This window comes from Vulpes lagopus, chromosome 10 (assembly GCF_018345385.1).
Source record: "Vulpes lagopus strain Blue_001 chromosome 10, ASM1834538v1, whole genome shotgun sequence".
NCBI lineage: Eukaryota > Metazoa > Chordata > Mammalia > Carnivora > Canidae > Vulpes > Vulpes lagopus.
This window is the reverse complement of record NC_054833.1, coordinates 56,837,888-56,864,309: the sequence shown is the minus strand read 5'-3', so window position 1 is coordinate 56,864,309 and position 26,422 is coordinate 56,837,888. Positions and strand designations below refer to the sequence as shown.

General features: G+C 61.1%; 1 protein-coding gene across 8 annotated transcripts in view; it reads right to left on the bottom strand.

Annotated features, from left to right (window-relative positions):
- SPNS3 (sphingolipid transporter 3 (putative)) overlaps nucleotides 1-26,422 on the bottom strand; it is a 29,395-nt gene that overhangs the window by 2,615 nt on the left and 358 nt on the right. For 5 of the 8 annotated variants that reach the window (XM_041770709.1, XM_041770711.1, XM_041770715.1 and 2 more), the window contains exons 2-9: nucleotides 23,591-23,656; nucleotides 18,726-18,862; nucleotides 18,079-18,230; nucleotides 17,439-17,505; nucleotides 16,705-16,853; nucleotides 15,818-15,970; nucleotides 12,013-12,202; nucleotides 1,664-1,729 (exon numbers count right to left, since the gene is read on the bottom strand). In XM_041770709.1, coding sequence (XP_041626643.1) covers nucleotides 1,664-1,729; nucleotides 12,013-12,202; nucleotides 15,818-15,970; nucleotides 16,705-16,853; nucleotides 17,439-17,505; nucleotides 18,079-18,230; nucleotides 18,726-18,862; nucleotides 23,591-23,656 — 980 coding nt within the window. The remainder of the gene's footprint in view (nucleotides 1-1,663; nucleotides 1,730-12,012; nucleotides 12,203-15,817; nucleotides 15,971-16,704; nucleotides 16,854-17,438; nucleotides 17,506-18,078; nucleotides 18,231-18,725; nucleotides 18,863-23,590; nucleotides 23,657-26,422) is intronic. The other 3 variants (XM_041770710.1, XM_041770714.1, XM_041770716.1) reach the window with 3 other exon arrangements.

Here is a 26,422-nt window from a genome sequence, read left to right as displayed (position 1 = left end):
GGGCGCCTGTGGAGGAGGTGGGGGGAGCCAGGTGGCTGGATGCTGGGACCCCACAGGACAAACCCATTTCTGCACTGTTCCTGGGGGGCACAGGGAGCTCAGCCTGGGGGGACTCCAGCCCAGCCTCCTGGGCAGCAGGACTCTCCAGGACCCTCCGGGCAGGGAGGTGTGTGCGAGGGGGGCCTGGGATGTCAGGAGGCAGGTGCTTCTCAGGGCTCAGGGAGCAAGCTCCCCATCAGGGGCATGTGGGGTCTAGTCAGAGTCCTGGGGAGCTGGCTGCCCTGGACCAATGTGTCTAAGAGGCCACCTCTCACCAAGAGGCTTCTGGAAGGTGGGAAGCTGGGGGAAGGGGGCGCAGATGTCCTCTTGGGAGGGTGGGCTCACTAAGCTTTGCTGCTGGAGGCCTGTGAGCAGGGGCAGGACCGCGGGGAGCACCTGCTGTGTGGTTCTGGACAGCTGCCCCACACAGCCAGGTATGTCCAAGCACAGCCAGCAGGCCCGTCCCCCAACTTGCCCTGCCCGGCCCTCAGCACACGGCTCTGCCTAGAGCCGGCTTCTGTGGGTTCATCATTCTTGCACACGCAGTCCTTACACATCTGCGGGGCGGCCACGTGTTGAAGGCCCAGGCCGTGAGGGTGCAGGGACTACAGGGGTGGCTCTCCACTCCACCGAGGCCCCGGAGATGTGGGGGTACAGGGTAGCCAGGATCCCTGGGCCTCAACGTGGCAACCCCTGGGGTTGACCTCCTGTGCCCTGGGGCTCCCCTGCCTGCTAGCCGTGCACCCTGCCAGGCCAGGTGGGATCCCTCCTCCCTACCGACCAGGAAAAAGGACTGAGGCCCTTCATTGGTGTGGGACCCAGTCTGGGCTGGAGCCGGGGTCTCATGTCTGTAGGAAAGAGCAAGGAAGACCCTCCTGCCCTGCCGCTTACCCACTCCCTGGGCATCAAAGGGCAGCTTGTCCACACCCACTGAGCCTGGGCGGTCTACACAGGGAGTGAGCCCCCAATCAGTGACAGTATTCAAGCTGCCCTTGATGGCTGAGATGAGGACACCTCCCCCAGGAGCCAGAGGACAGGACCAAGGAGAGCCCTGCGAGGCACCCCGACCAAACCCTCATGCCACTCATTCCACACTCACGATAACCCTCAGGTATGTCACCCTGTCGTCCACACGGGGAGACCAAGGCCCAGGGACACAGAGTGATTTGCCCACGTCCTGCGCAGCTGGCAGGTGGTGGAAGCCCATGTGAGCCTCCCACTCTGCACAGGCCCCAGGCTCCCCAGGTCCCCTGCGCAGCACTGGCAACGCCAGCCTCCCAGGAGGCAGGAGGAGGGCTCGTGGGTCCCCCAGCCCGTCCACACACCCAGAGCACAGGCCAAAGGGAAATGCAGGCGAGAGAGGGGGCGGGCTGGAAGTGGGAGCCCTGGAGTCACAGTGCTTGGGCCTGTAGGTGTTGTGTGACCTCGGGGCAGGCATCTGCCCTCTCTGAGCTGCAGACTGTAGGCAGGCAGGGGATGTTGGAGTGCATCAGGAAGGTCTGGTCCCAGGTAACTGTTGAGCGAGCCTGGCCTCCTGCCCCCTGGTCTCTGAAGCGCCCCCTTGCCCTGACCTGGATATCCTTGGGCTCCCTCCGCTCCAGGGGAACCAGCCCCACACACCTACCAGCAGGATTTCAGCAACCACGGCCCAGTTGCATGACAGAAGCAGCTCCCCAAGCGCCAGGAACACCTGTGGACAAGGGCGAGTGTCACCCTCCTTCCTGCGACCTGCTGTCCTGCCTGCAGAGAGGCAAGGGCAGCATGACTGTGTGGGGGTGAGACCCTCAGGTCACCTCAGTTCCAGCAGCGCCCCAGCTGCGCAGACATCCCCGCCAGGGCGGCGGGGGCGGGGGGGCGGGCTGGCAGCCGTGACCTGAAAGACAGTGCCAGGCCTGACCCGGGAATGGCCCCCTCCCCGATGGACTGCCCCAGGCCCAGGCCTTGAGAGCTCTTGGGGGCTCAGGAGGAGGCAGCCTGACGTCCAGGCCACTGGGAAGCTGGGGAGACAGGCTCCAAGGGACAAAGGCCCAGGGGCTGCAGAGCGCCCCCACCCAAACCCTCCGTGTTCCCTCCAGGCCTGTGCACGCGAATGCAGCACCCACTCTGTCCAGCCACCTGCCTGGCCTGGGCCCTGTCCCTCCCAGACATGTTTGCCTGAGATCACCAGCCCCGCCCAGGACTTCCAGGCCCCGTCCAGCACCAGCCCCCTGTGCTGCCCCAGTATCCGCTGGGCACTCAAGGCCACCGTGGACCCCTTGTCCCCAGAACCCCCTGCCTCATGCCAGGGGATTAGGACAATCCTCATTCCACTCACTCAGGAAGAGTTTACGGAGTAGCAAGAAGGGGAAAGAGTCACTTCTCAGAGCTTCCAGGAGCTTATTGCTGGAGAGGAATTAATCATTCCCACAGTCACGGGACCATGCCACAGCCCACGCTGGTTCCTCAAGGCCTGTGGACATGGGGGGGGCGGGGGGGACGGGGGGGCTGTCCACTCCCGCCAGTCTCTCCTCTGCGCCAGGGGCCAGGCCCTCACACCAGCCATGTCCCATCCCGGGAGCCCTCAGGCCTGCAGCCCACCCTGCACACGGAGTGAGGCCCAGAGGGAGGTCAGAGGAGAGCCCTGGACCCCCGTCAGGGAGGGGCTGGGGGGCACTGAGCTGAGCCTGGGGAGGGGCCCTCAGGAGGCAGGGAGCTGGACTGCAGGCGCAGGCGCGCTAGGCTGGGGGCAGCCGTGAGCTCCCCCCACGGACCTGCCCCCCCAGGCCCTTGGGCCACACGGAAGGAGGCGCTGTGCAGGCAGCACCAGTCGGGATCAGGAAGCCACCTCAGCTCGGTCCACACAGGCCTGCATTCCAACCCCACCGGGTCTGACAAGCTGCCTGGGGGGCGGGGCGGGGGGGGGGGGGATTGGGCCTGCCTCCTCCCCGCCCCCTGCACCCCTCTCCCTCCCCTCCCTGCCCCCCTTCCCCCCTTCCCCACCCCACCACTTCCGCCTCCACCTGGCCCACGGCCCCTCCCTCACACTGGGGCCAGGGGCGGCGGTCAGTCGCAGTTCTGCGTCCCCTGCCCCCCACGTCCAGCGGACAGACCGGAATACACCTCTTCCTTCCTCCAGCTGCAGAGGGTGGATCCCAACCCGAAATAGAGCCCGCAGGCCGCAGGGATGCTGAGGCCTGAGAGCACCTGGAGACCAGCACGGGCATCCTCGGTGGCGGCAGGGTGACAGCCCTGTAATTACACTGGCTCCCAAGGCGCCACGGCCCCAGGATGGCGCCCCCCACCCCCGCCCTGCCCCGCGCTGCCCCGTGGCCCTGGCTGGGTCACCCCTCTGGGCCTGGCTTCCCTGAACTGCATGGCTGAGAGCCAGGTGCCTCCCACGGCCTGTGCTTCTGCCCCCACCCTTCCCCGAGACCCCACCCGAAAGGGCCTTGGTTTGGGGCCACGTCCCCAGGAGCAGCGGGCTGGGCTGTTCAGAGCTGGGGCAGCCGGGCACTCCTGGATGCCCTCCCATGCCCAGCCAGGCCCCCAGCCCCTCTCCTGTGGGCTGGACCGCTGTGCTCACCCAGGGTGACCCCCACACGGGCAGGGGTCCCCCCTGCTGCCATCCATCCCGCAGCCTAACTCTGCTCAGATGGCCCCCTCCTCCTGTCCAGCCTGTGGGTGCCTCCCTTCCCTCAGCAGCAGGCTCCCAGGCCCCTCCCGGCACCCCCCGGGGGGACTTCCAGTGGGGAACTCTGTCTCTGTCCCCTCATCCCTGCTCCATGGGTGAGAGGGCCTGGGAACACTGGGCGGGAGCCTGAGAAACATGGAGCCCCTCAGGCCCTGGCCCCCGTGCCTCAGATCTAGAGGATGTCCCCCTGGAGCCAGGGCGACCATGAGGAATATTCCTGGCCTTAGTCACTCCAGCCACGAACAGTCGGACTGTGACTCATGCCCTCATACTCACATATGCTGCACAAGCATGTGGGCCCCCCACGTGTGCAGGTTCACACAGCACCTCATAACCTGGACACACACCCTTTGCACACAAGTGTATGCATGTGCAGCCAACAGGGGTGCCCCTCAACCTGACCACATGTAGCAGATGCCAGCCAGCCAGCGGCACACACACTGTAGGAGCCTGCAGAGTGAATGGGTGTGTATGCGTGTGCTCTCATGGGTCACACCCTCGTGCTCATGCACACACTCACCTCACTCACCTCGCACACACCTCTCAGGTGCACCTGCACACACAGGTGGGCGGGAGGGAGCATGGAGCACCCTCTCCAGAGAAGGCTCAGCCCCAGTGACGGGTGGTGGGAGGGGCCCAGGCGCCCAGGCCCCCAGCCAGCAGGAACTCATCTCTGACCCCCTGGCCTGGCAAACATCCCCCCTGGGCCAGGGGAGCCCCAGACAGAACTCAGGCCCCATCCTCCCCTTCCTGGGATCAACCCCATGCCCAGGGTGGCTGAGCCAGTCAGGACAGGCTCTGGCACAAACTGGCCGCCAGCAAGCTGCCATGCCGGCTGGCACACTCAGCCCCTCGGCCTGCCAACCGGTAATTTCAGGTACTGGCTTTAGGGCGTGGGGTACCACTCCAGTCCCTGGGGCTGGCAGCGCGGCGGCGGCGGCCCGGTAGGCAGGCAGGTGGGGAGCGAGGCAGTGAGGAGGCTGGTTCTGGCGTCTGCCTGGAAAACTCAGCAGACTGCGGCCTCCTGGGTGGGCCTTCCTGCCCATCTGAGCAGAGACACCTGCTAGATCCTGGCAGGGAGGTACAGCCTTCAGGAAGTGCGGGTGGGCCTCCCTGGGTCCCTCTGAGGCAGCCCCTGGCAAAGCTGATCACCCCAAGATGTATGAGTTGAAGAAGCCCCCTAGGACCAAGTGGTAGGAGAACCTCCCCCAGAGGCAGAGTGCCTGCGCAGCCCAACCATCTAGGCTACCCCAGGGGTCAGAGAGCAGGTGCCACGGCCACCCCGGGATCCTTCGCTGTCCCTGACCACGGCCATGGTGGGCACATGTCCTGGCCAACCTCTGGCCTCCTCACGAGTCCCCCATGCACTCAGGGGACCTCTGGGCTGAGGAGAGAAGCATCCACCCCCAGAGACAAAGGCTCTGATGATGGCTGAGCTGGCTCTCTTGGGGGCCGGGGCAGGGGTGGACAGAGACGAAGAGCTAGGGTCTAGTTTGGGCTGGAGGGGGCCTCACAGGTCTTCCAGGGTGACTGCTATGTGAAGACAGAGGGCGATCGCATTGCAGACTTCCCTTCTCCCCAAAAGTAAAAAATAGTAAGCCAGAAAAAACGGTTTTTCAGCAAAGAACAAAACAAAACCTAATGAGATGAACATTACGTTTGGCAGCCAAGGGAAGGGCCAAACAATTCAGTACAGACCTTGGCTTGCCCTCCCCACAGCCCCACAGCCAGAGGGACATAAGCTGGGTGAACCCCATTGGAATGGAGATCCAGTGGGATGGCTGCTGTGGAGAGATGGGGGAAAGCGGACAAGCTGAGCAGTGACCCCGTCACTGGGGCCGCTTGGGGCCAGACGGGTTCACCCTGGATCCAAGTAGACAGGGCCCTGTGTGTGCAGAGCCCTTCCTGCCCCAGGGGACCACAGGGCCCGGGGCTCCAACCAGCACTCCTCTCACCCGACCCCAACCCCAGCCAACCCTGACCCCAACCCCAACCTGACCCGGCCCCAGTGAGACCCCAGCCCCAGTGTGCAGCAACCAAGGGCAGAACCACCCCACGGTATCAAACCCAATTCAGCACCGGACCAGAGTGGCCCACACTCCACGCTCAGGCCCAGCTCAGAGGACAGAGCAGGAATGAGAAGGGCAGAGATCGCCGGGACTCCCCTATCCACAGGCCCAGCTGATGTCTTCCCCATCCACTGGATTGGAGGCCTGAGCTGCCCACAGGCAGAGCCCCACATGGCGAGCTCCAGCAGCGAGGAACCAGCCACACACACAGTCTGCGTGACACCCATGGCTACCAGTGAGTTCAGAAGTCGTCCCACCTCATTGGGCCTTCAGATAACACCACAGACCCTGAACCAACACCGACCATGGCCTGGAGAGGCTGTGAAGTGGAAGGTCCACCCAGGCTCAGCCCAGCTCCTGACCCCAGAGGGTGAGATGGTCGTGTGTTGCCTTAAACTGCTAAGTTTGGGGATGACTTGTCATGAGATAACTCATGCCTGGGCTGCGCCATCAAATTTCAAGACTAATAACAAAATCTGTAGGTATCCAGATGGAAAAAAATGAGTCAACGGTAAGGATTTTTTTAAATATTAGGCCAACGTGGGGTGTCTGGGTGGCTCCAGTGGGTAAGTGTCTGACTCTTGCTGTTGTTTCAGGTCGTGATCTCAGGATCATGGGATCGAGTCCCACGTGGGCTCCGGGCTACTGCAGAGTTGGCCTCTGCTCCTCCCCCACTCACACTCGTGCACGTACACTCTCTTCCTCAAATAAATAAAATCTTTAAAAAACCAAACAAGGGGCAGCCCGGGTGGCCCAGTGGTTTAGCACGGCCTTCGGCCCAGGGCCTGATCCTAGAGACCAGAGTTTGAGTCCCACCACATCAGGCTCCCTGCATGGAGCCTGCTTCTCCCTCTGGCTGTGTCTCTGCCTCTCTCTCTCTCTCTTTGTGTGTCTCTCATGAATAAATAAATAAAATATTTAAAAACAAACAAACAAACAAACAGGGCAGCCCAGGTGACTCAGCAGTTTAGCACCACCTTCAGTCCAGGGCATGATCTTGGAGACCCAGAATCGAGTCCCGCATCCGGCTCCCTGCGTGGAGCCTGCTTCTCCCTCTACCTGTGTCTCTGCCTCTCTCTCTCTCTCTCTCTCTCATTCTCTCTCTTTCTCTCTCTCTCTCTCTCTCTCTCTCTGTATGTGTTTCTATGAATAAATAAATAAAATCTTTAAAAAATTTTTAAAAATAAAAACAAACAAACAAACATTAGGCTAACTTTACCGTCTAAGGCATGTTTGATGCCAACAGACACCAGAACAAATGCAAAGCAAGGTAAAGAAAATTAGACCACATCAGATATCTTTCAAGGGAAGAGCCGCAGAGAAGACAGGCCATGCTTTCCCCCAGGGCTTCCCCGTTGGCTGCTCCCTCCCCACTGCACCCTGACCTCAGCCCCTCAGCCAAGGCAGGCAGACGCTCCACTACATGTTTGATTGATCACATACATATTTTCACCTATTTTGTTCAGTGTTAGATCCCCAGAGCCTGAAACAGTGCCTGGTGCACGGGACACGCTCAGGAAGCATCCGATGTGGGTGTGAATGTTTCTGCTTATCACTCCCGGGACCCTCAGGGCACAGTGGGGGTTTAAGAGTGAAGACCCCCCTAGTTCCCCGCTTGTGAGGCCAGAGGCACAGGTGGGGCTAGCAAACCCTGGGGTGGCCCATAGCTGTGGGGCTTCACGGCCACGTCCCAACTCCTCCCTGTGCTGGAGCCCAGATTTTATGCTCCCGCCCAGCCACTGAGCATCTCCACCTGCTCCTTCAAGAGCCTGGGTCTCCCCTCAATTCTGAGCAGGCAGCCACGGCTCAATCGAGAGACAGACAACGGCAGAGGGATGGCATGTGATGTTCGAGGGCATCACCTGGCGCTCTTGGGATTCTAGTCCCTGGGGGCTGGGTATTGCACTAGGAGGAGGGCTGGGTCACTGGGTCACGGGCAGAAGCCACAGGGCAGCTCAGCCAAGGACCCCGCCCCCCACCCCCCCACCCCCGCCTTTGATGGGCCCCACCTCATGCTGCCCCATTGAGCTCAGGCAGAAAAGAGATAAGGGACTCACCAGCAAAGCAAATACTTCTGCTGCTTTATAGCACCCTGAGGCCTCACACCCGTGGCAGCGCCCCCGGCCGGGACTCAGAGCAGGAGCACGGCCTGATATGCCCCTCCGATGGCCCCAAAGCCCCCCCCAGGGGGATGGTCGGCGCTCAGCCCATCCTCCAGCCTCCGTGTCTGGGGCTCAGCCCTCAGAGAGTAGAGCTTTCTCCTCTGAAGGGCGGAGGCTCCGGGAAGGAGGCCAAGGACCCGAGTGCGAGCCAAGGCCTGCTGTGTGTGTCTGGAGCCTAATTAACAGCCGAGAAGCCCACTGAGCCTGCCAAGGAGCCCAAAAGGAGGGGGGAGATGGAGGGCTGGGTGCCGGCAGGTGGGTCTCAGGCACAGTGCCCCAGAGGGCTCCTCAGACCCCACTGCACGGCCCAGGACCCCACTGTCGGGAAACATGCCACACAGCTTGGCTTCTCCAAGAAATGTGGGGGCGGCTCCTCCTCCCTGAGCAGCATGCCCACAGCCACGAGACACCATGCTCAGCGGCAGACACGTGTGTGCATGCACATCCCACACACCTACCAGTTGCCCTGACACACGCATGTACACAGTCCCGTGTGCAGAGCAGCACACACAGACACACTGCTACACTCCAGGCACTTATGGAATGAACTCACACGTGCCTACAATCCACGCTCGGTGAGACCACATGGGGATACAGACGTGAGTACGCACTGGCACTCACGTGTGCACGCTAGTGTCTCTGGACTGGACCCCATTTGCCCCTGAATGCATGCTCACACGAGCTCACATGCCTGTGGGTCCATGCACCCTTCCTGGAAGTCGCATCTACCTCCCCCGGGCAGTGAGACACGGCGCAGGAAGAGCAAGTCCCTGGAACCTGAGAATGCGCAGAGATATAGACGGACAGACAGACGGAAGGGACGCGACCGACGCTTCCTACTGTGAATACCATTCAGTTTCTCACACTTTCTGACACTGACCCAGACGCCTCCAAACCTGATGATGGTCCCTCCTGCCCAGGCTGGTGTCTCCGTGTTCCTGCGCCTCCTCTTTCTCTCACACCCCATGTGGAATCATCTGGAAATTCCTCCAAGACACATCTGTGATCTACTCTCCGGCATCCATGCTGCAGCGCTGGCCCACCCCACTGCCCGGACCACCCTGCCAGGATAAGGGTGTCCATGTCCACAGAAGCCAGCCCGACTGCCATAAATGGGGGCAGTATCAGAAGAATAGAGAAACTCAATAAAATCAAAGTTGGCAGCAAAATGGACAACTCCTTGGTGACACTGACCAGGAGGACAGGACAGGACCCTCGTCCCTGAAGCCAGGATGGAGGAGGCCTCATGGGGACACTAGCACCGCACACCCCGACCAGATTCCCCCACGAAGCCCAAATCCTTAGGAAGCTGCCAACCACCGCAAATGCCAGAGGAAGAAACAAGAAGTCTTCATGGATGCGTGACAAGTAGTGACCGGTCGGAACCATGGACCTTCCCGCAGAGGAGCCCAGACCCAGACGGCGCCACTGCGGATCCTGCTGCATCTGTAGGGGACTTAACACACGTCTTTCCCCAGCATGGGATAGGAAGACAGACTCATCAGCGTGAGCCAGGGGGCGTGGCCCGGGCGCCAAGGCCAACAACTGCAAGGAAACCGCAGCCACGATTCCCCATGGACACAGGTGCCATGTCCCACACGCACCCGCAAGAACATGAGGCCAGCGAACGATGAGCACACTGTCACCTGGACAGACCCCCGCCCGGGGCAAACCCCTCTCTCAGTAAAACCAGTCCCCATGTGCCCCGGCCCACCACCTTGTCCCCCTGTCCATCCCTCCATGGGGTCCTGATGGCTCTCCAGTGCAGTGTGCCTGCTGCTGCCCCGGGACCCATACCAGTCCTCCTCCACGGGCTCCGGGACAGCCTCCAGGTGTTCACCAACACCTCCTCCTGGGGACCCCATGGCCCGTAAATCTGCCCCACACACCCCTGATCCCTGGCACCCCCGTCCTGAGCTCCACATCACCTGAGATACTGTGAAGCGTGGCCTGCTCACCCGCTGTCTCCCTCCACCGGGCTGCAGACACTGTAGCCTCTCTCACCCACCGCTGTATCCCTGAAGTTCGAACCAGCCCCCACCCTGTGGGTGCGGGTGTTTGTTGAGTGACTGAACGGTGTGGCTTTTCACACAGCTGTCCACTCTGCATGCCGTGACCCCACGTGTCTGGCAGTGTGTCTCAGGCCAAGAGCCAAGCAAGATGGGCCCCACCCCGGGCCCCAGCTGGGTCAGAGGAGTCAGAGCATAAGTAAGGGCACAGGCAGTGGACCCTCAGCCCCAGGGCACCGCAGTCAAGAAGGGCCCCAAGGAGGGACTGGGGGGAACAGGAGGGGTGGGGGGAGAAGCCGGTGTGTGTGTCAGGATGGGGGGGCAAACAGCTGCAAAGGCCCTGGGGAGGTCCAGCAGGGGCTTCGGGTGCCTGCAGGAAGAGCTAGACTGGCCCCAGAAGCACAGGGAGCCCCCTCTGTGTGGGAAACACTGCAGTGGGTGAGGGCAGAGCCAGGTGCCCGCGGGGACACATCCTGGCATCGGTCCTGGAAGAAGGGGAGACGTGGGTGAGCCCAGGCCTGGGGCACTGGGAGATCTGTGCCCAGTGCCCACAGGACGGACAGAGCTACAGCCTGGACCTCAAGATGGAATGTTGGTTTGACCTGCGAGCTCCAGAAGCCTGGAAGGCGGGGCCTGGGGGTCAGTGCAGCCTGACCTCAGCCTGGAGGGAGCCGCTTCCCAGCAGCAAAGGAGGGATGCATCCCAGGCCTGCCCGCTGTCCTGCCTGCCATCCTGCCCCTTGCCCCTTGCCCCGACCTGCCCCTCGCCATCGCCCCCTCACCATGTCACCCCTTGCCCCTCACCCCGTCGCAGGCCCCCAGAAGGGTTTCTCTTGCTGCTTTGCCGGCCGGGGCGCAATGTCCTTTCCAGATGAGCCATCCGGCCCTGGAGATGGGCCAGGTGGCAGAGGGGGGACAGCTGCGTGCCCAGCGCGCAGCCAAGGAGCCGCTGCCTGGAGCCAGCGGAGAGTGTGGCAGACGCAGAGCTGGCGGGGGTCGGTGCCCAGACATGGAGGGACAGGCCTCCAGGAGCACCCGCCACTGCAAGGTCAGGTCGATGCTTCCCTGCAGCCTGGATGCTGTTCCCACCGTCCTTGGCTCCCCCAGCGAGGATGTCAGTGTGCATCCAGGCCTTTATTAGCGCCTACTGTATGCCACGGGGACGACAGGGTCAGGACAGCATGAAGGACACAGACTTGTGTCGGTTTCGGCCGTCCCACCGTCCATGTGGCCCCCTCCAGGCCTCAGTCTTACAATCTGAGCGCAGGGTGAGATACGCTCCCCCACCCCCCCCCCCGCCGCCCCGCCCGGGGCACCGTGAGGCCTCAGGAGTCATCTGTTCGCTGGGGTCTCTGTAGACGCCCCTACGCAGGCCGAACACCTGGGAGGAGCCACCGCGCCAGCCCTGCCCTCGGGCCTGAGGGAGACCTGCGGTGTCCTGAACACCCCAATCCCCGCTGCTAGAGGGGCGCCCTAAGGCCAAAGCACAGGCGCCCGAGAAGCCCCACCCACCCCGGTGGCCAGTACGGTGACGTCCTGCGGGAGCGTGGAGTATTCCAGAAAGGCTGGAGGAGCCGTAGCCTTGGAACCTGGCCGCAGACGAGGATTAGGGATGCGGGGCGGAAGGGGCCCCGCGGAGCGCGGGAGGCGCGTGTGACCCTGGCCGGCCTGGGACGCCTGCCTCTCCTGGGTCGTCACCCTTACGGCGGCGCCCGCACCGCCCGGGACCAGCCCGGGCCCCAGCCCTCGCCTTTAAGCCGGAAAGAACCACCCTCGGCCCCCTGAGCCCCCCCGCACCTCCGGGAACACCCGGTCCCTCGGTCTCCACCCGAAGTGCTAACCGGCTGCGCGGAGGACGCACTTCAGGGTCGCAGAGGCTCGGGCTCAAGACCCCGTTGTGTTCCTTCCCAGCTGTGCTACTCTGGGTAAGCCTCAGTTTACCCGTCTGCAAAACAGGGACGGCAAAGTCCACCTGGAAGGAGTGGTGGACATAACGTGGGGACGGGTGTGGCATCAGCCTGCATAGACAGGGCCACCGCCGTCCCGTAGGGACCCCGCACTTACGTAGGAGACGGTGAAGGTGGTCCGGGCCAGGAGGAGAGCCAGGTAGAGGCAGGGGGCAGCGGCCAGCAGGCTGCAGGCACACACGAGGGGCTCCGCCCGCGGGTTCACTCTCTTGAACCGCCTCGAGGCCTCTGCCCCCAGGACCACCCCAATGATGCCGGTCACCACGGTGAGGATCCCGAAAATCAGGCTGATGTGGGAGACAGGAGGGTGCAGCAGTCAGTGCGGGGCTCAGCTCTGCCTTCCTCGTGACCTCACTCCTGGGTCCTCAGGGCCCCGGAACCCCCTGCTTGCCACCCCGTCTTGCCCACTGTGGGGATGGCCCTGGCTGTGGGGGTGACCAGCCCAGCTAGCCTCAGCTCCAGGGACTCTCCCACACTTAGTGTCCCACAGCCCCACAGAAATCTTAACCATCGCACTGCACCCAGACCTGCTCACTTCCTCGTCCCCCTCACTCACAGGATCGTGGGCAAGTGAACCTCTGGTCACTGAACCCCCACCCCACACCTGGCCGTCACCTGGCCACCTGGCCCTGTGGTTTCCCTCGGCCCTGCATGCCCCTCAGGTGCCCCATCCTCATGCTGCTTTTCCCTCCTGCCCCTGCCCCTGCCCTACCCTGCCCCTGCCCCTGCTCCTGCCCCTGACTCTGCTCCTGACCCAGCCCCTGCCCCTGCCCCTGCACCCTGCCCCTGCCCTGGCCTTGCCCTGCCCTTGACCTTGCCCCTGCTCTATCCCCACCCCTACCTCCGCCCCCAGGGAAGGCCGTCTGTCCAGAACAAGACCTAGACAGGCCCCCAGAGGCTGCGTTCTCCAGTACAGACCTGAGCATGCCGCTGCCCAACCCCCACCTGGACGCTGCAGCAGCCCTTGGGCCCCCACTTCGGCATCCATCTAAAGGGCTCAGAGGGACACTGACGGCAGCCAGCATGAAGCCCAAAGTAGCCAGGGCCTCGCCCACCCCGGGCAGCCCCTGCATGATTCAGGCAAGCCCCCTGCCAGCACCGAGGACCAAACCTGCCACCCCCGTGACGTCCATCCCCCCCCCCAGTTTATAGGGGAGAACGTAGGCCCAGAGAGGGCAGGAACCTGCTGCAGGTCCTGCAGCACCTCACTGGCACAGCCTGGCCTCCTAGCCCCTGCCTACCTGGGTACTCCAGGAACCACCCCCACACACAGCATTGCAGACTGTGCAAGGCTCCAGCTCAGCCTACCATGGGTCCTGGATGAATGCTTCCTGCCCTGGAGCCCTGGCAGGCCCCGAGACCCCTGTGACCCTTAGGGCTGGTTGTTCAGACAGGGCCACTGCACTGGCCCCTGAGCAGGAGATGTGGCCAGAGGATGGATCCGGCCACCCAGCCACGCAGCTTGCAAGGCCTTCCCAGAATCCGACTCTCAGAGCCAAGATGATCTATGCTGATCCTCTGCACACCAGACCTGGCAGGCATCTGTCCACCTCCTACTTACGTGCCCCAAGGGGTGGGAAGCTCACTACTGCCTGCGCAGCCCCTTCTGTGTGGGCCAGCTCTGGTGTCAGAGGTTCTCCCAGGGGCTGTGCTGGGATCCTGGGTCCTGGAGCTTCCTGCCCTTGCCGCATCCTCGCCCTGGGGCTCACCCCAACCATGGAGGGTGTGTTAATAGCCAAGGTGGGTATATAACACCAATGCCAGGACCTCCCTCCTACCCTGTGGCAGGCTGAACAACCCCCCCCCCCCCAGGATGTGCATGTCCTAATCTCCAGCACCTGCGACTGCTCCCTGGATGGCAAACTTTTTTGTTTGTTTGTTTAAGATTTTATTTATTTATTCAGGAGAGAGACAGAGAGAGAGAGAGAGAGGCAGAGACACAGGCAGAGGAAGAAGCAGGCTCCATGCAGGGAGCCTGACATGGGACTCCATCCTGGGTCTCCAAGATCAGGCCCTGGGCTGAAGGCAGCGCTAAACCGCTGAGCCATTCGGGCTGCCTTTTTTTTTTTTCTTTAAAAGATTTTATTTATTTATTCATGAGACACACACACACACACACACACACAGGGATAGCAGACTTTGTACACATGATTGCGTTCAGGGTCCTGAGGCTGGAGAGGCCCCACTTGCGACCACCATGTCCCGGGAAGAGGGAAACAGAAGGAGGCACCACAGAACGAGGCAGCTGACCATGGACACAGCCACAAGCCAAGGAGCAGTGGCAGCCCTGAGGGGAAGGGGCAGGAGAGACAGTCCCCAGAGCCTGGATGGGCGCGCAGGCTCCGGGCCCCTGAGAATACTTGTGTCGCTGTGAGCTCCACGTCTGTGCTGCCTGCCACCCGGGTTCCATGGAGGAGCTGAGTGGAGCTTCCAGGCTGCTGTGGTTCTGCAGGGCCTCCAGGGCTCTGTCTCACTGGGAGCCCTGGCCAGCAGCACAGCCCCATCAGAGGCACTCCTTCATGCCTTCCCGGCGCCTCCCCTGAGCACCTGCTATATACCAGAGGCTGCTCCCAGCTCTCCTCGGGGTGTCCACATGCACCAGCCATTGTAGGTGGCCCTGGACACACCAGGACGTGGTGTCAGGAGTCAGATGGGTTTGAGTCTGGCTCTGCCACTGGCACAGCTCAGGGACCCTTGCTCATCCTCCCTCTCCTCGTGGGTAATGCAGGAATAATGGAGTTTGTTATCCTAAAACCTCAGAGGGGAGTTCAGGTCAAACGCTCTTTGTGGGGCCTGAACTCACATTAATGTTTCAGAAGTGATGATGGGAAGAGGGAAGGGGCTGCAGGCAGAAGGCCCAGTTCAGACCAAGGCACAGATGAGTGAGAGGCCATGGGCCACTCCGGAAATCACATGAAGGCTCTCTCTGGGCCAGGGAGAAGGAGGTGGACACCGGTGGATGTAGATGGACTCAGGTGGATGCATGGATGCAGGTGAATGCTGGTAGAAGCAGGTGGACACAGGTGGATGCAGGTGGACACAGGTAGACACAGGTGGATGCACAGATGCAGATAGATGCAGGTGGACACAGGTGGATCCATGGGTGCAGGTGGGTGAAGGTGGATCCAGGCGGACAGACAAAGGTGGATGCATGAATGCAAGTGGATGCAGGTGGAAGTAGGTGGACACAGGTAGGTGCAGGTGGACACGGATGCAGGTGGACACAGGTGAATGCAGGTGGACAAAGGTGGATGTAGGTAGATGCAAGTGAATGCAGGTGGAAGCAGATGGATGCAGGTGGACACAGGCACCTGTGGCGGCACAGACCATGATGCTGAGCCACAGGGCAGGGCAGGAGCCCCGGGGGACCGAGGAGTGAGGTGGAGATAAGGAGGCTGGAGGGTGTGACAGGGTCAGGGTGCAAGGGTGTGGGGCCTGAGCACAGTGCAGGAAGAGGTGGGAGTGGGAGCATGTCAACTTCTGTGAGGCTCTCTCTCCCTCCCCAACATCTTGGCAGCTTCCCCAGGGCTCCTGGCCCCACAGAAGGCAGAGAACATGTGAGGGCACGTGCAAAAGGCTGAGCCCTGGAAGGAAGAAACATCCCAGAGCCTCGATATAAAATGTAGAATGGGCTGACCTCACACTGCAGGTCCCATCACCCCATAGGCCCCACGAGGCCTCGCTCCTCTCCTGGGCACCTTCTGGACCCCCACAGCAGCCCAGGTGCAGGAGGCCTGGGGCCCAGCGGCAGGAGGATGCTTGCCTATGGCCACCCAGATCCCAGGAGCTCAGCCAGAGCCGGAACCCCAGTCCTGGGTTCTTCAGAGACACAGAGCTGTGGGGCTCAGAGCCACCTAGGACCTGACCTGGGCCCAGGGCCCAGGCACCCACAGGCCCCTCACCTGTCCTGGTTGCTGCACGGGTCCGTTATGCAGGGGAGCTGCAGTCCATGCACCACACGGGCTTCGAACAAGAACTTGGGAACCCAGAAGCTGAGAGCTCCAGTCACAAAGGCCATGGCAGTCACCCCCAGGGTGGACCACACGAAACTCCAGCTGCAAGAGGTGCCCAGCTGAGACCCCTGGCAAAGGGCTGGGGCTGCAGGACCATGGGCTCCCCCCCGCCCCCACTGCTGGACCCTGGCCACTTGGGTGCTCAGGTGCTTGGCAGGCTCAGGTCCCAATCCTCCCCGACGCCCCCCCCCCCACTGGGCCTCCCCCCTCCTCACTGCAGGGCCAGCTCTCCCCATCCCAGAGGGCCTGACACCAGCAGCACAGGCTCCGGGAAGCTGCCCTGCTGCCCTGCTTCCTCCAGGCACCCTCCAGGGTCCAGGGTCGCATGGCTCCATGTTACATTGTGCTGGGTCCTGCCCGCGCCCCATGTTCCCATTAATCATGAGGTCTGGGAGTGCACGGACCACCCCCAGCCCATGCCTGGAACAGGATGGATATGCTCCCTGAGGCTGGCAGAGGTGACTGATTAACTCCCAGCATCCTCCCGGCAGCTCTGAGAGGATTACATCCATTGAATACATGAGGGGAACAAGGTTCCAAGTCTCAGGTCACTCGGGGATAAGGCAGAGTCGGTGCCCCACTGCCTCCCCTCCCTCCCCTGCCGCCCCTGTGCTGTCACAGGGTGAGGGCGGAGCACCTATGTGGGTGAGGGGGAGCTCAGGGGAGGAAGACCCTGAACACTGGGGCAGTCAGGAGGGGTTCCTTGGAGGTGGGGGAGGCAGGTCAGTGGTGCTGGGGCTCACGGGGTTCTTGCGGGGTGGGGGGAGGACACTCACTTTGTCCCCAGGTACCTGACATCTTCACACCAGCTGCTCCTCCCGGCCCCCATGGCCGCCTCCTCCTGCTTGTCAGCAGCTCCCCGGGGTGGGTCTGGAACCAGTGTCAGGAGCAGGATCAAGCCTGTGACTTCCAGGCACGGCATGACCTGGGCATGGGGGGTGGGAGGATGGGGGAGGCTCAGGCCACACTGCAGGCCTGTGACTGGGGAGACCTGCGGGCCTGGGGTGGGGCAGGGGGCTCCTTTCTGGGCTGCAGATATCAGAGAGCTTGACCTAGCCTCACCCAGGGGGTTCAGCTCCTCTGAGGAGCAGGGTCCCCTGGGGACTTCCGTTAACATGTCCGGTGGGCACTACTCCTTGGGGCCTGCAGGCTGGCAGCTAAGGACCAGAGCCTGAAGTAGCCGCTCAGCACATCCACCCGTGGGGCCAGTTCTGCCCTGGGATGTTCTCAGCCCCAGCCACCCCCCTAGATTCCAGAGGAAGCGCATGCTCCCCCGCCCCGCCCCAGGTTACAAGCCACTTGCTGGAGCTCCCCCCCTCGCTCGGGAGCCCCGAGGCCAGCCTCTGAACAGGGACGCGACCTCCACGGCTCATGTTCTGCTGGGTTTCTGAAGCTGCCAATGCCTGACCACCCCCCGTGGCGCCAGCTGCCTTGCCAAGTGGCTAAGGTCACCGGAGGCTGGAAAGCCCCTGCTGGCCCCGGCTATGGGGGGGCGGGAGGCTGGACTCACTCGGAAGGTCCAACGCCAGTCCCCAGTCAGCTGCAACACGGCCGACCCCAGCACATAGCCCAGGCCACTGCAACAGAGGGGCACGGGGCACAGTCAGTGGGGGGGGGCACGCCCAAGGTTATGGGGCCCAGCCCATGCCAGGACACCCCCCCCCAGGACCCGACTCTTTGCTGTTCACAGTCCCATCACGGGAAAAGTGAGCCACGTGAGGCCCAGATGTCCACTGCCCTCGGTCAAGTCACTGGTGACCTTTGGCTGTGGGCCCACCAGCACTGCCCGCTGCCGCCCTCTGTGAGGACCCAGGGCCCCGGGTCTGAGTCAGGCGGTTCCAGGAAGCCTGGATCAGAGTCAGGGGCCAGGCTCTAAACCCCACGCTGATCCACCCGCCTGCCCCCTGGCCGCCTGGACCTCCGCACACACGTCCCCGCACAGCCCTTCTCAAGGGTCCTCAGGTAGAGGGAGCACCCTGACACAGCCATTGGCTGGTGTCCTCCCCCACCCTTAAAGAGAAGGAAACTGAGGCCCAGAGAGCCCAAGGGGGGTGCCGAGGAAGGAGGAGGGCTGGGATTCTAGTCCTATCCCCTGGCTCCTTTGGCCCTCAGGTCTACCAGCTGAGGACATGGGTTCTGGGGATACCAACCTTCCAACAGGGATAAAGATGTAGAAGATGGCCAGCACCCGGGTCCGCTGGTCCCTCACAAAGAGGTCTCCGAGGACGGTGGGCGCGATGGTGGAGTAGCTGGCAGAGCCCATGCCCACCACTCCCCGGGACAGGAAGAAGAGCCAGGAATGCTGGGTACACAGGCACATGACCCCAGTGAGTCCCGAGGTCACCCAGGGGGCAAGGACAGGAGGTTGTGTCAGAGGCTGAGCTCCGGATGACACATGCCCCCAGGGGACAAGGTGGGGTCAGGACTAAGGACCCCTGGCCATCCCCCCAGGCCAGGTCCCTGACATCACAAGGGTGCCCCCTGCTGGTGCCACAGCCACCGCTAGCCCCAGGCCCAGGGTAGCCCCCTTCCTGGGCCTCTCACCTCTGCCAGCCAGGCCAGCTCCTCCAGAGAGTGGAGGTCACCCCCAAGCCCCCCAGGAAGCCACGGGGGTGCAGGAGAGGAAGGTTCCCGATGAGAGCATTTAGGGGGTCCTCTCGGGGCCCTGGAAGGCACCCCTGCAGCCTGCCTGGAGCCCCGAGGGGATGGAGGCAGGCCATGCACCTTCCCCAGGGAGCCAGCAGGGCAGGGGGTGGGGGCAGGTCCCTGGAGGCCTTGCAGGGGTGAGGGCACCTACCTGGGGGGAGATGAAGGAGCCAGAGAGGCCTGCACCTGACCAGAGCAGGATCCCAAAACTCAGCGTGGCTTTGCGGCTGTGCCGGTCACCCAGATAGCCAAATACAGGTGCGGACAGCAGCAGGCAGCAGATGAAGACTGGAGGGGACAGGCAAGACCACATGCATTCCCTGCCCAGGTGGGTGGACAGGCAGCCTGCAGCCCACAACACAGGATGGTCCAAAGGGGACAGGATGGGCTCCAAAGCCATAGGCTGGCACCCGGCGGTGGGTGGAAGCCAGGCGGAAATCGGGTAAGGTGACCCCCCCATGCCCCTAACACATAACCCAATGCCCAGAATCAGGGGGACTGGGGAGGGGACTGGGGGTCTGGGCTTGCTCATGTGCCCCCTGGACCTGCGAACTCCACCCCTCTGAGCCTCCCCTGGCTTGTCTGGGAGGCTGTGATGCAGAAGTGAAGGTGGAGCCCAGCCTGGGGCTGTGCATGGGGTAGAGTGTGGCGCCGACAGTGGGGCAAAACATGTGGTAGAGCATGGGGCAGGCCATGGGGTCGTGCATGGAGCCATGCGTGGAGCAAAGTGTGGGGCCGAGCGTGGGCCCGCTCATGGGGCAGAGCATGGAGTAGAGCATGGCAGCCCATGGGGCCGCGCATGAGGCCGGGCATAGGGCAGGGCCTGGGGCAGAGTGAGGGGCAGCCCATGGGGTCGCACAGGCGGCCGCGCAGGGGCCCTGTCTTCACAGAACGTGTCCCTCCCCACTCCCGGCCCGGGCTGGTCTGGTTTTGCCGTCACGTCGCTGCTGGGGGCAGAGGGAGGTGGGACGCGGCCCAGCAGGATTTAGAGAGAGGGGATTGGTTCTTCCAAGTAGGTAGAACCTTCCTCCGGCACTGTCAGATGTGTCTCCCGTTTGTACAGTGAGCCCTCGGAAGTGGCGGCTGGATTAAGGAAAACGTCCGCGACCCCGTAGGGACAACAGAGCTGCAGGTTAGTGCGCGACTCTGCCCCACGCACCAGGCCGGCGGCTCCGGTTCCTCCCCGGAGAGCATCCACGCCCGCGGCAGGTGGAGGGAGGCGGCCCGGACCCGCCTCCAGCAGAGACCCCGCCCCACGCCAGTGTCCATTCGCTGGGCGCCGATGATGGACACTGCCTGAGCCTATGGGCGCCCAGACTCCTCCCATCTCGGGCCCCAGCCCCGCCCCCTCCCCGCCCCCTCCAGTATTGGGCTGAGCCACATGCGGTGGCAGAAATTAGGCCAGTTTTGACCTACAAAACACTGGCAATTTAATATGGTTCGACCTAATACTCCGCAGAGAATGGTCTTTGGTGTCAGCGGCATTTAGAATTTTAATAGCTACCGCCTAAGTAGGCCTCGAGAAGGCTGTGCCCATTTACACTTGCGCAGAGGTACGTGCCAGCTGCCTTGCTGACATTTGATATGATCAATCATATTATTTTTGTTCACTCAACGGCTGGACAGCAGACGGTGTCTCGCTGATGTTTTAATCTGCATCGCCCTTATGTCCAGCGAGGCTGAGCAGAAGTTCCTGTTCTCACATCCTCTGACCATTTTCTGTGGGGCCCCTTGTTTGCAAATCGTTTCTCACGGTCCCTTATATTTGTTTTAAGGATTTAAAAATGTAAATCCTGGAACTGAACTCCCTGGGCTCACATCCTGACCCAAAGACTGCCTGGCTGCGTGACCCTGGGGCAAATTCCTTAACTCTTCTGTTCCCCTTAAATCGATGATATCATAAGATAGTAACTGTGTTTCCCACAGAAGGTTATGGAGAAGACAAATGAAATAAAGCATATAAAAGGCAGGGACTAGCTTTATGTAAATGCTTAAATGTAATCCATAGATGTTACTAACTGCATTTAGAGTTTCAAGCACGTTCATGCACAATGTGCTCTAAATGTATCAATCTTCCTCTGGTAGGGGACTGTTTCTTGTCTTTTTTTGTTTGTTTGTTTAGATTTTATTTATTTATTCATGAGAGACACAGAGAGAGGCAGAGACACAGGGAGAGGAAGAAGCAGGCTCCCAGCGGGGAGCCCGATGTGGGACTCAATCTCAGGACCCCAGGGTCACGACCTGAGCTGAAGGCAGACGCTTGACCACTGAGCCACCCAGGCGCCCCGTCTTATCTTCTTAACACATATCCTCTACACCCAAAGGTCATAAAAATATTTCCCTAAATCTTCTAATTTTATGAGATTTGAGATTTGGGGCAGGGATTCTTTATAGGATGGAAACAACTTAGCCCTCAGACGCCCTGAGATGGAGAAACCTACCCCCAAGGGGAAGGCACACACATGCACATGCACTCCTTTGCTCCCGGCAGCTCCAGATTCAGAGGACATCTCTGACACAGTGGGAGGAAGGAAGGAGCAGCAGGTGCAGAGAGGACTCTACAGATAGCTGTGTGACCTTCAGCAAGCCCAGAGCCTCTCTGTGCCTCAAGTGTGTCATGGGTTAAACCAGAACAAGAGTGATCCCTGCCCCGAGAGGTTGTTGTGAAGAGTAAAGGAGTGATTACAGAGCACCTGAGACAGTGTCTGGCACATGGTAAAGGCCACATCAGTGTTGGTTTTAAATATTATCCATCAACGGACCGACTGTGGCACCTCCCTGTCCCATTGGAAGGAGGGTTCTGACCACAGCTAACCCTGCGCTCTGCCCCACTCTAAACTTAGCCAAGCCCTTCCCTGTGGGCAAACTGCTGGGTCTTAGGGCCATGGCACAGTGACCCAGGAAGGTGAAGCCTCTCCCGAGGTCATCGACACTGGGCAGAGCCGGGTCACCAGGCCTCCAACTGTCCCCCACACTGTCCACACTCCCCTCTGGCCTGTCCACACCAGGCCCCCACACTGTCCACACTCCCCTCTGGGCAGCTTCACAGCATCCATTCTCCCTTCGCCCACTCCACACCCAGCCACACACACGCACACGCTGCTCCCTCCACGGAATTTCATTTCCGGGGGCCTTGCAGCAATGATGCAGCTGAGGTGGGAACTGGGGAAGGGGGACCATGACTCAACCACCATTATCTGTTGGTGGAGATTGGATGGTCAGCACCCACTGCTGGCCTCAGCTCTGAGACAAGAGCAGTTGGGAAAGACCTGTGGTCATTTGGTGCTTTAAGAAGGAAGATTATGGAACTATGTCACCCTTCCCGTGTTTTCAGTCGACATTTAAAAGGTTTTCATCTTGGGGATCCCTGGGTAGCTCAGTGGTTTAGTGCCTGCCTCTGCCTCACATCGTGATCCTGGGGTCCTGGGATCGAGTCCCGCATCAGGCTTCCTGTGTCTCTGCCTCTCTCTCTCTCTCTCTCTCTCTCTCTCTCTCTCTCTCTCTGTGTGTCTCTCATGAATAAATAAAATATTTAAAGAAAAATTTTTTTAAAAAGTTTTATCCTACGTTTAAATAGTTGCAAAGGATGCAATTTCCATCATTATTGTATTTTTTCTAACTATAGTTTCATCCACATCCTTGGGGCTCCAGATCACATTCACTCCATTTATGGAAATGTCTCTAATGAGCAAAACCAGTCCTTATTTGCCAAATCAATCCAACAAATCAGACCGATCGCCGGGAAGAAAGATGTTAAAAAGTTGAGATCGGGTTTTTTTTTGTTTTGTTTTGTTTTGTTTTTACTTGAAATAAACCTCTTGACACCCACCCCTGAGACAACATCTCATTTCTGAATTCCAACTCATAGATAAATAGTGGACTGTCACAGCAGCAGGACAGCCCGATAAGGCCTGGCCCGTTGCGGAGGGTTTGCGGCCCGGAGGAAACACCCCTTGGGTTTCTATGGACTGTCTCTGCCTGGCTCCCCTGCAGACACCAAGCATCCGCGAGGGATCCCCTCTGTCTGGCTCCCCTCTGTCTGGCGCCTGGGCTTTCACGCCCAGGGCAGGGCAGCAAAGAAGGGGAGGTGGGAAGAACTAAAGGCTTTTTCCCAGGCAGGTCCCTTTTAAAAAAGAAAATGCAGGGGATCCCTGGGTGGCTCAGCGGTTTAGCGGCTGCCTTCGGACCAGGGCATGATCCTGGAGTCACGGGATCTAGTCCCACATTGGGCTCCCTGCATGGAGCCTGCTTCTCCCTCTGCCCCTCTGCCCCTCTCTCTTTCTCTGTGTCTCTTATGAATAAATAAATAAAATCTTTAAAAAAAAAAATAAGAAAGAAAACGCAGGCTGGAGTGTGTGTAAGTGGACTCCCTCAGAACTCTGCTCAAGTGGCTTCTAGAATGTTGTTTCCCCAGGCCCTGCCCCCCCCCCAGGATAAGAGGCTCCTTCTGAGGTGCTGGGGGTAGCAGACTGTTGGGGAGACCCGCACAGAGGACCTGCCCACACGCTCAGTACACGTGGGTGTGCACAGGTGTGTGCATGACCTCGGGGCAGGAGGGATGGCTGATCTCCACCCCGCTGGACTGTAGGCCCCAGGGTCCCAACCCCGTGTGAACCCATGTGGGAAGTACAGGTCTGTCTATGTTCTGGGGGCCAGGTTTTTCAGGTCAGGGCTTCTTGGCCCCTGCCAGCCACAGGTGCCAGCTGAGCTGAGCAGGGATGAGTGGCCCCCGCCAGCCCCGCCGCCATGATCTGAGGCTCAGAAGCTTCTCCCAGCCCCATGGCCCCTGCTCCTGCCACAGCATCTACACTCCAACCCGAGGGGCCTGCCCAGGGCTGAGCTCTCCCCTCCTCTGACCCCCAGCGGCCCTCACCCCCGACAGCACATGCCCTCCGTGCCCCTCCTCCATGCCAGGGGATGCACCTGGCCCCCGGCCCCAGCAGCCCCAACTGGACATGGAGCGGGACCCCAGCATGAGCCTGGGCCCCAGCTCCAGGGTGAGGAGTCTCTCCTTACCCGTTTGAAGCAAACCGGCATTGCTATCACTGATGTGAAAAAAGTTCTGTACATCCAGCAGCACGCCTGTGGACAGACAGACAGCACTCAGGAGATGGGAGGTAGCCTCCTGGGGCTCTAAGAGCAGCTGCCCCCCATTTGGGACAGGGTCCCGCTGACCAGCACAGGGTGTGCCTCTGGGGCCCACATTCTCTACCCCCCCCCCTACTCTCACACGGGGAGCCTGCACACAGACACTGGGACACATCAACACACACAGACACACAGACCCCAGAGGCCCAAACATGTGCCCACCGTCCTGGACAGGCATCACCCCAGGACCTGTGGATCCACAGACATGTACACAGATGGGCCTGCCCAGGGAAGTAGCCTCACAGAGGCACAAATACACCCTCCTGCGAGAGCCCCCATGCCACAGCCTTGCCTGCGTATGCACACAAGCCAGGCTCCTGCTCACACCATCACCAGAGCAATATAGTGTGCAGAGCTGCATAGTGTGCAGCTCACTCAGACTAGGGTGTTAGTGGAGGTCCCTGGGACAATGCAACACAGCAGCACAGCTCAGAGACACACTCCAGACATTCATGGGTGGATGTTCATGGACTCACAAAGATGTACGTGCCCTGGGCTGCACATGTGCACACAGGCGTGCTCTTCCAGGGTCTTCCACACAGACACCATGGTGCCCACAGGGGCTGCAGAGACAGGTCCCCTGGGGTCCAGCCCCAGCCTCACCTCCCTGAGGGTGGCAGGCTCTTGCTCCACACCAGCTGGGCTTCCAAAGTCCCCCCAGGATCTTCCCAGGCCATAGGCCAAGGCAGCAGGCACTCAGCCTAACACACAGAGGACACAGGCCCAGACACCTGACTCTGCTCCCCAAAGTCCCCCCAGTCCCTGGCAGCACTTCAGAAAGGGTTAGTCAGAGTGAGGCACCTGCTTATCTGCACTGTGGGGCTCAGACCCTGTCATTAGAGCAGAAGCAACTGTTAAATTATGAGCGAGCAGAGGGCCTCTGAGCTGGGCCCTAGGGTTGTCCCCCTGGGTGGCAGGGACTGTCTGCATTCCCCAACACAGATGAGGAAGCAGAGGCTCCAGCCATACCCACAGGCGTGCTGCTGGGATTGGGGAAACAGGACGGGGGTCCCAGCTTGAGGCAGCCCCCCCCCCAGCACAGGGGACCTGGGGATATCACAGAGGGGAAGAAGCCCCCACAGACACACCTCAGAGACCCACCAGCAGGCCAGGATTGGCCAGGGAATCTGAGAGGCAAAGTAAGAGATTTTTGTTCAAGCGTTTGCTTTGGGCCTGAATGCACAGCATCCAGCAGCCTGTGGGGCTTTCCATCCCTTTTCACGTTTCTAATGACACGAATAAGACCCATTTGCTGTAGAGAAAAGAAATAAACATAAGCAAAGTAAAGAGCTCCACAGAAATCCTGTAGGCTCACAGGCATCTTCCCTCCTTGGGAGGGAGGACTGGTCAGGTGCTCCCTGTGCCCGGGCTTCCCCTTGCCCCTGGAGCCGGCCTCTTCCGGCCTCCTCTGGCCCCCTTCTCCCCAGAGCACTCTAGCCGCTCTGCAAACCGTCTGCCTCCTGCAGCCCCAGGTGCTCGCACCTCTCCAGCCTTGTTCATCCAAGCGAGCACCCTTGGTCTGGCTTTCCCCTGGAGCGAGGAAGTCCCAACAGGAGAGGGCCTCCTGGACCTGCTTGCCCGGCCTCTGTACTGCTTCTCCCTGGGCCCGGGCCTGGTTCGCTGTCTCATCCTGCTTATACTGACTGTGGTCCCCACCCCAGAAACACTGTGTGTGGCTCCTGTTGTCTCAACAGAGAGCCCAGGCCTCAGCCCGGCAGCCACAAAGCCTGAGGTCCACCCGAGACCCCTGCTCTCTGCCCACTGGTCACCTCTGTCCAGAGCCCACACTTCCACCCGTGCCCCTGGGCCTGCACGGAGCCCTCACCCTGAGCCCTCCCCTCACTCCGCCTCCCACCTTCTACACCCAAACCCTGCACCCCTGTTCCGAGTTCCTCCAGAACCTCAGCCACCGTCCTGGGGCTGCCCGGCTAGCATCCAGCCCACTCCGTCCTGTGGCAGAATGTTCCTGGGTCCCCGCGAGCCACCAGGTTGGACTCGAGGCCACAGCTCTGAATCACGGGGGTCCTGCCCCAGGGCTGCTGCACATGCCTGCAGACCCCCCCAGGCCAGCCTGCGCTCCCCTCTGCCCCACCAGCCAGGCATTCCCGAGCTCAGGAAACTGCAGACCGACAAACACCCCCCCCCACCCCCCGTCTCCAGGCCCACAGGTCACGTTTGTTCAGTCGACCCCGAATGAATCAGCAATGAAGAGAGGGGAGAGTTAAATCTTGAATGAATGAATGAATGAGTTAGTGAATGTGTGAGTAACAAGAATGGGGCACGTTGAGCCCTGGGCCTCCAGGAAGGAAGTCAGAATGTGCAAGGTTTTGCACACAGCACTGCCCCAGAAGCACCCGGCGAGCTATTTCTGGGCCAGGCCACCCTGCACGCCATGCCTCAGACAGCCGGGCTCGCAGAGCTCCAGCCGCCCCCCCCCACACCAAGTGCCCACACCTGCCTGCTCCTGAGGCTGGGGGGGCCCTGGGGGCTGGCTGGAGAACTCCACCTCCCCCTGCTGGGCTTGGCTGGGGGCCCTGGGGGCTGGCTGGAGAACTCCACCTCCCTCTGCTGGGCTTGGCTGGAACTCCCCCAGGGGTGAGAAGATGGTTTGCAGGACGGAGGCCGCCATCCAGGGTATGCTGTGTGCACACGGGGCTGGTGGCAGCAGGACGGCCCGTGAGGGGAGCAGGTGCTTCCCCG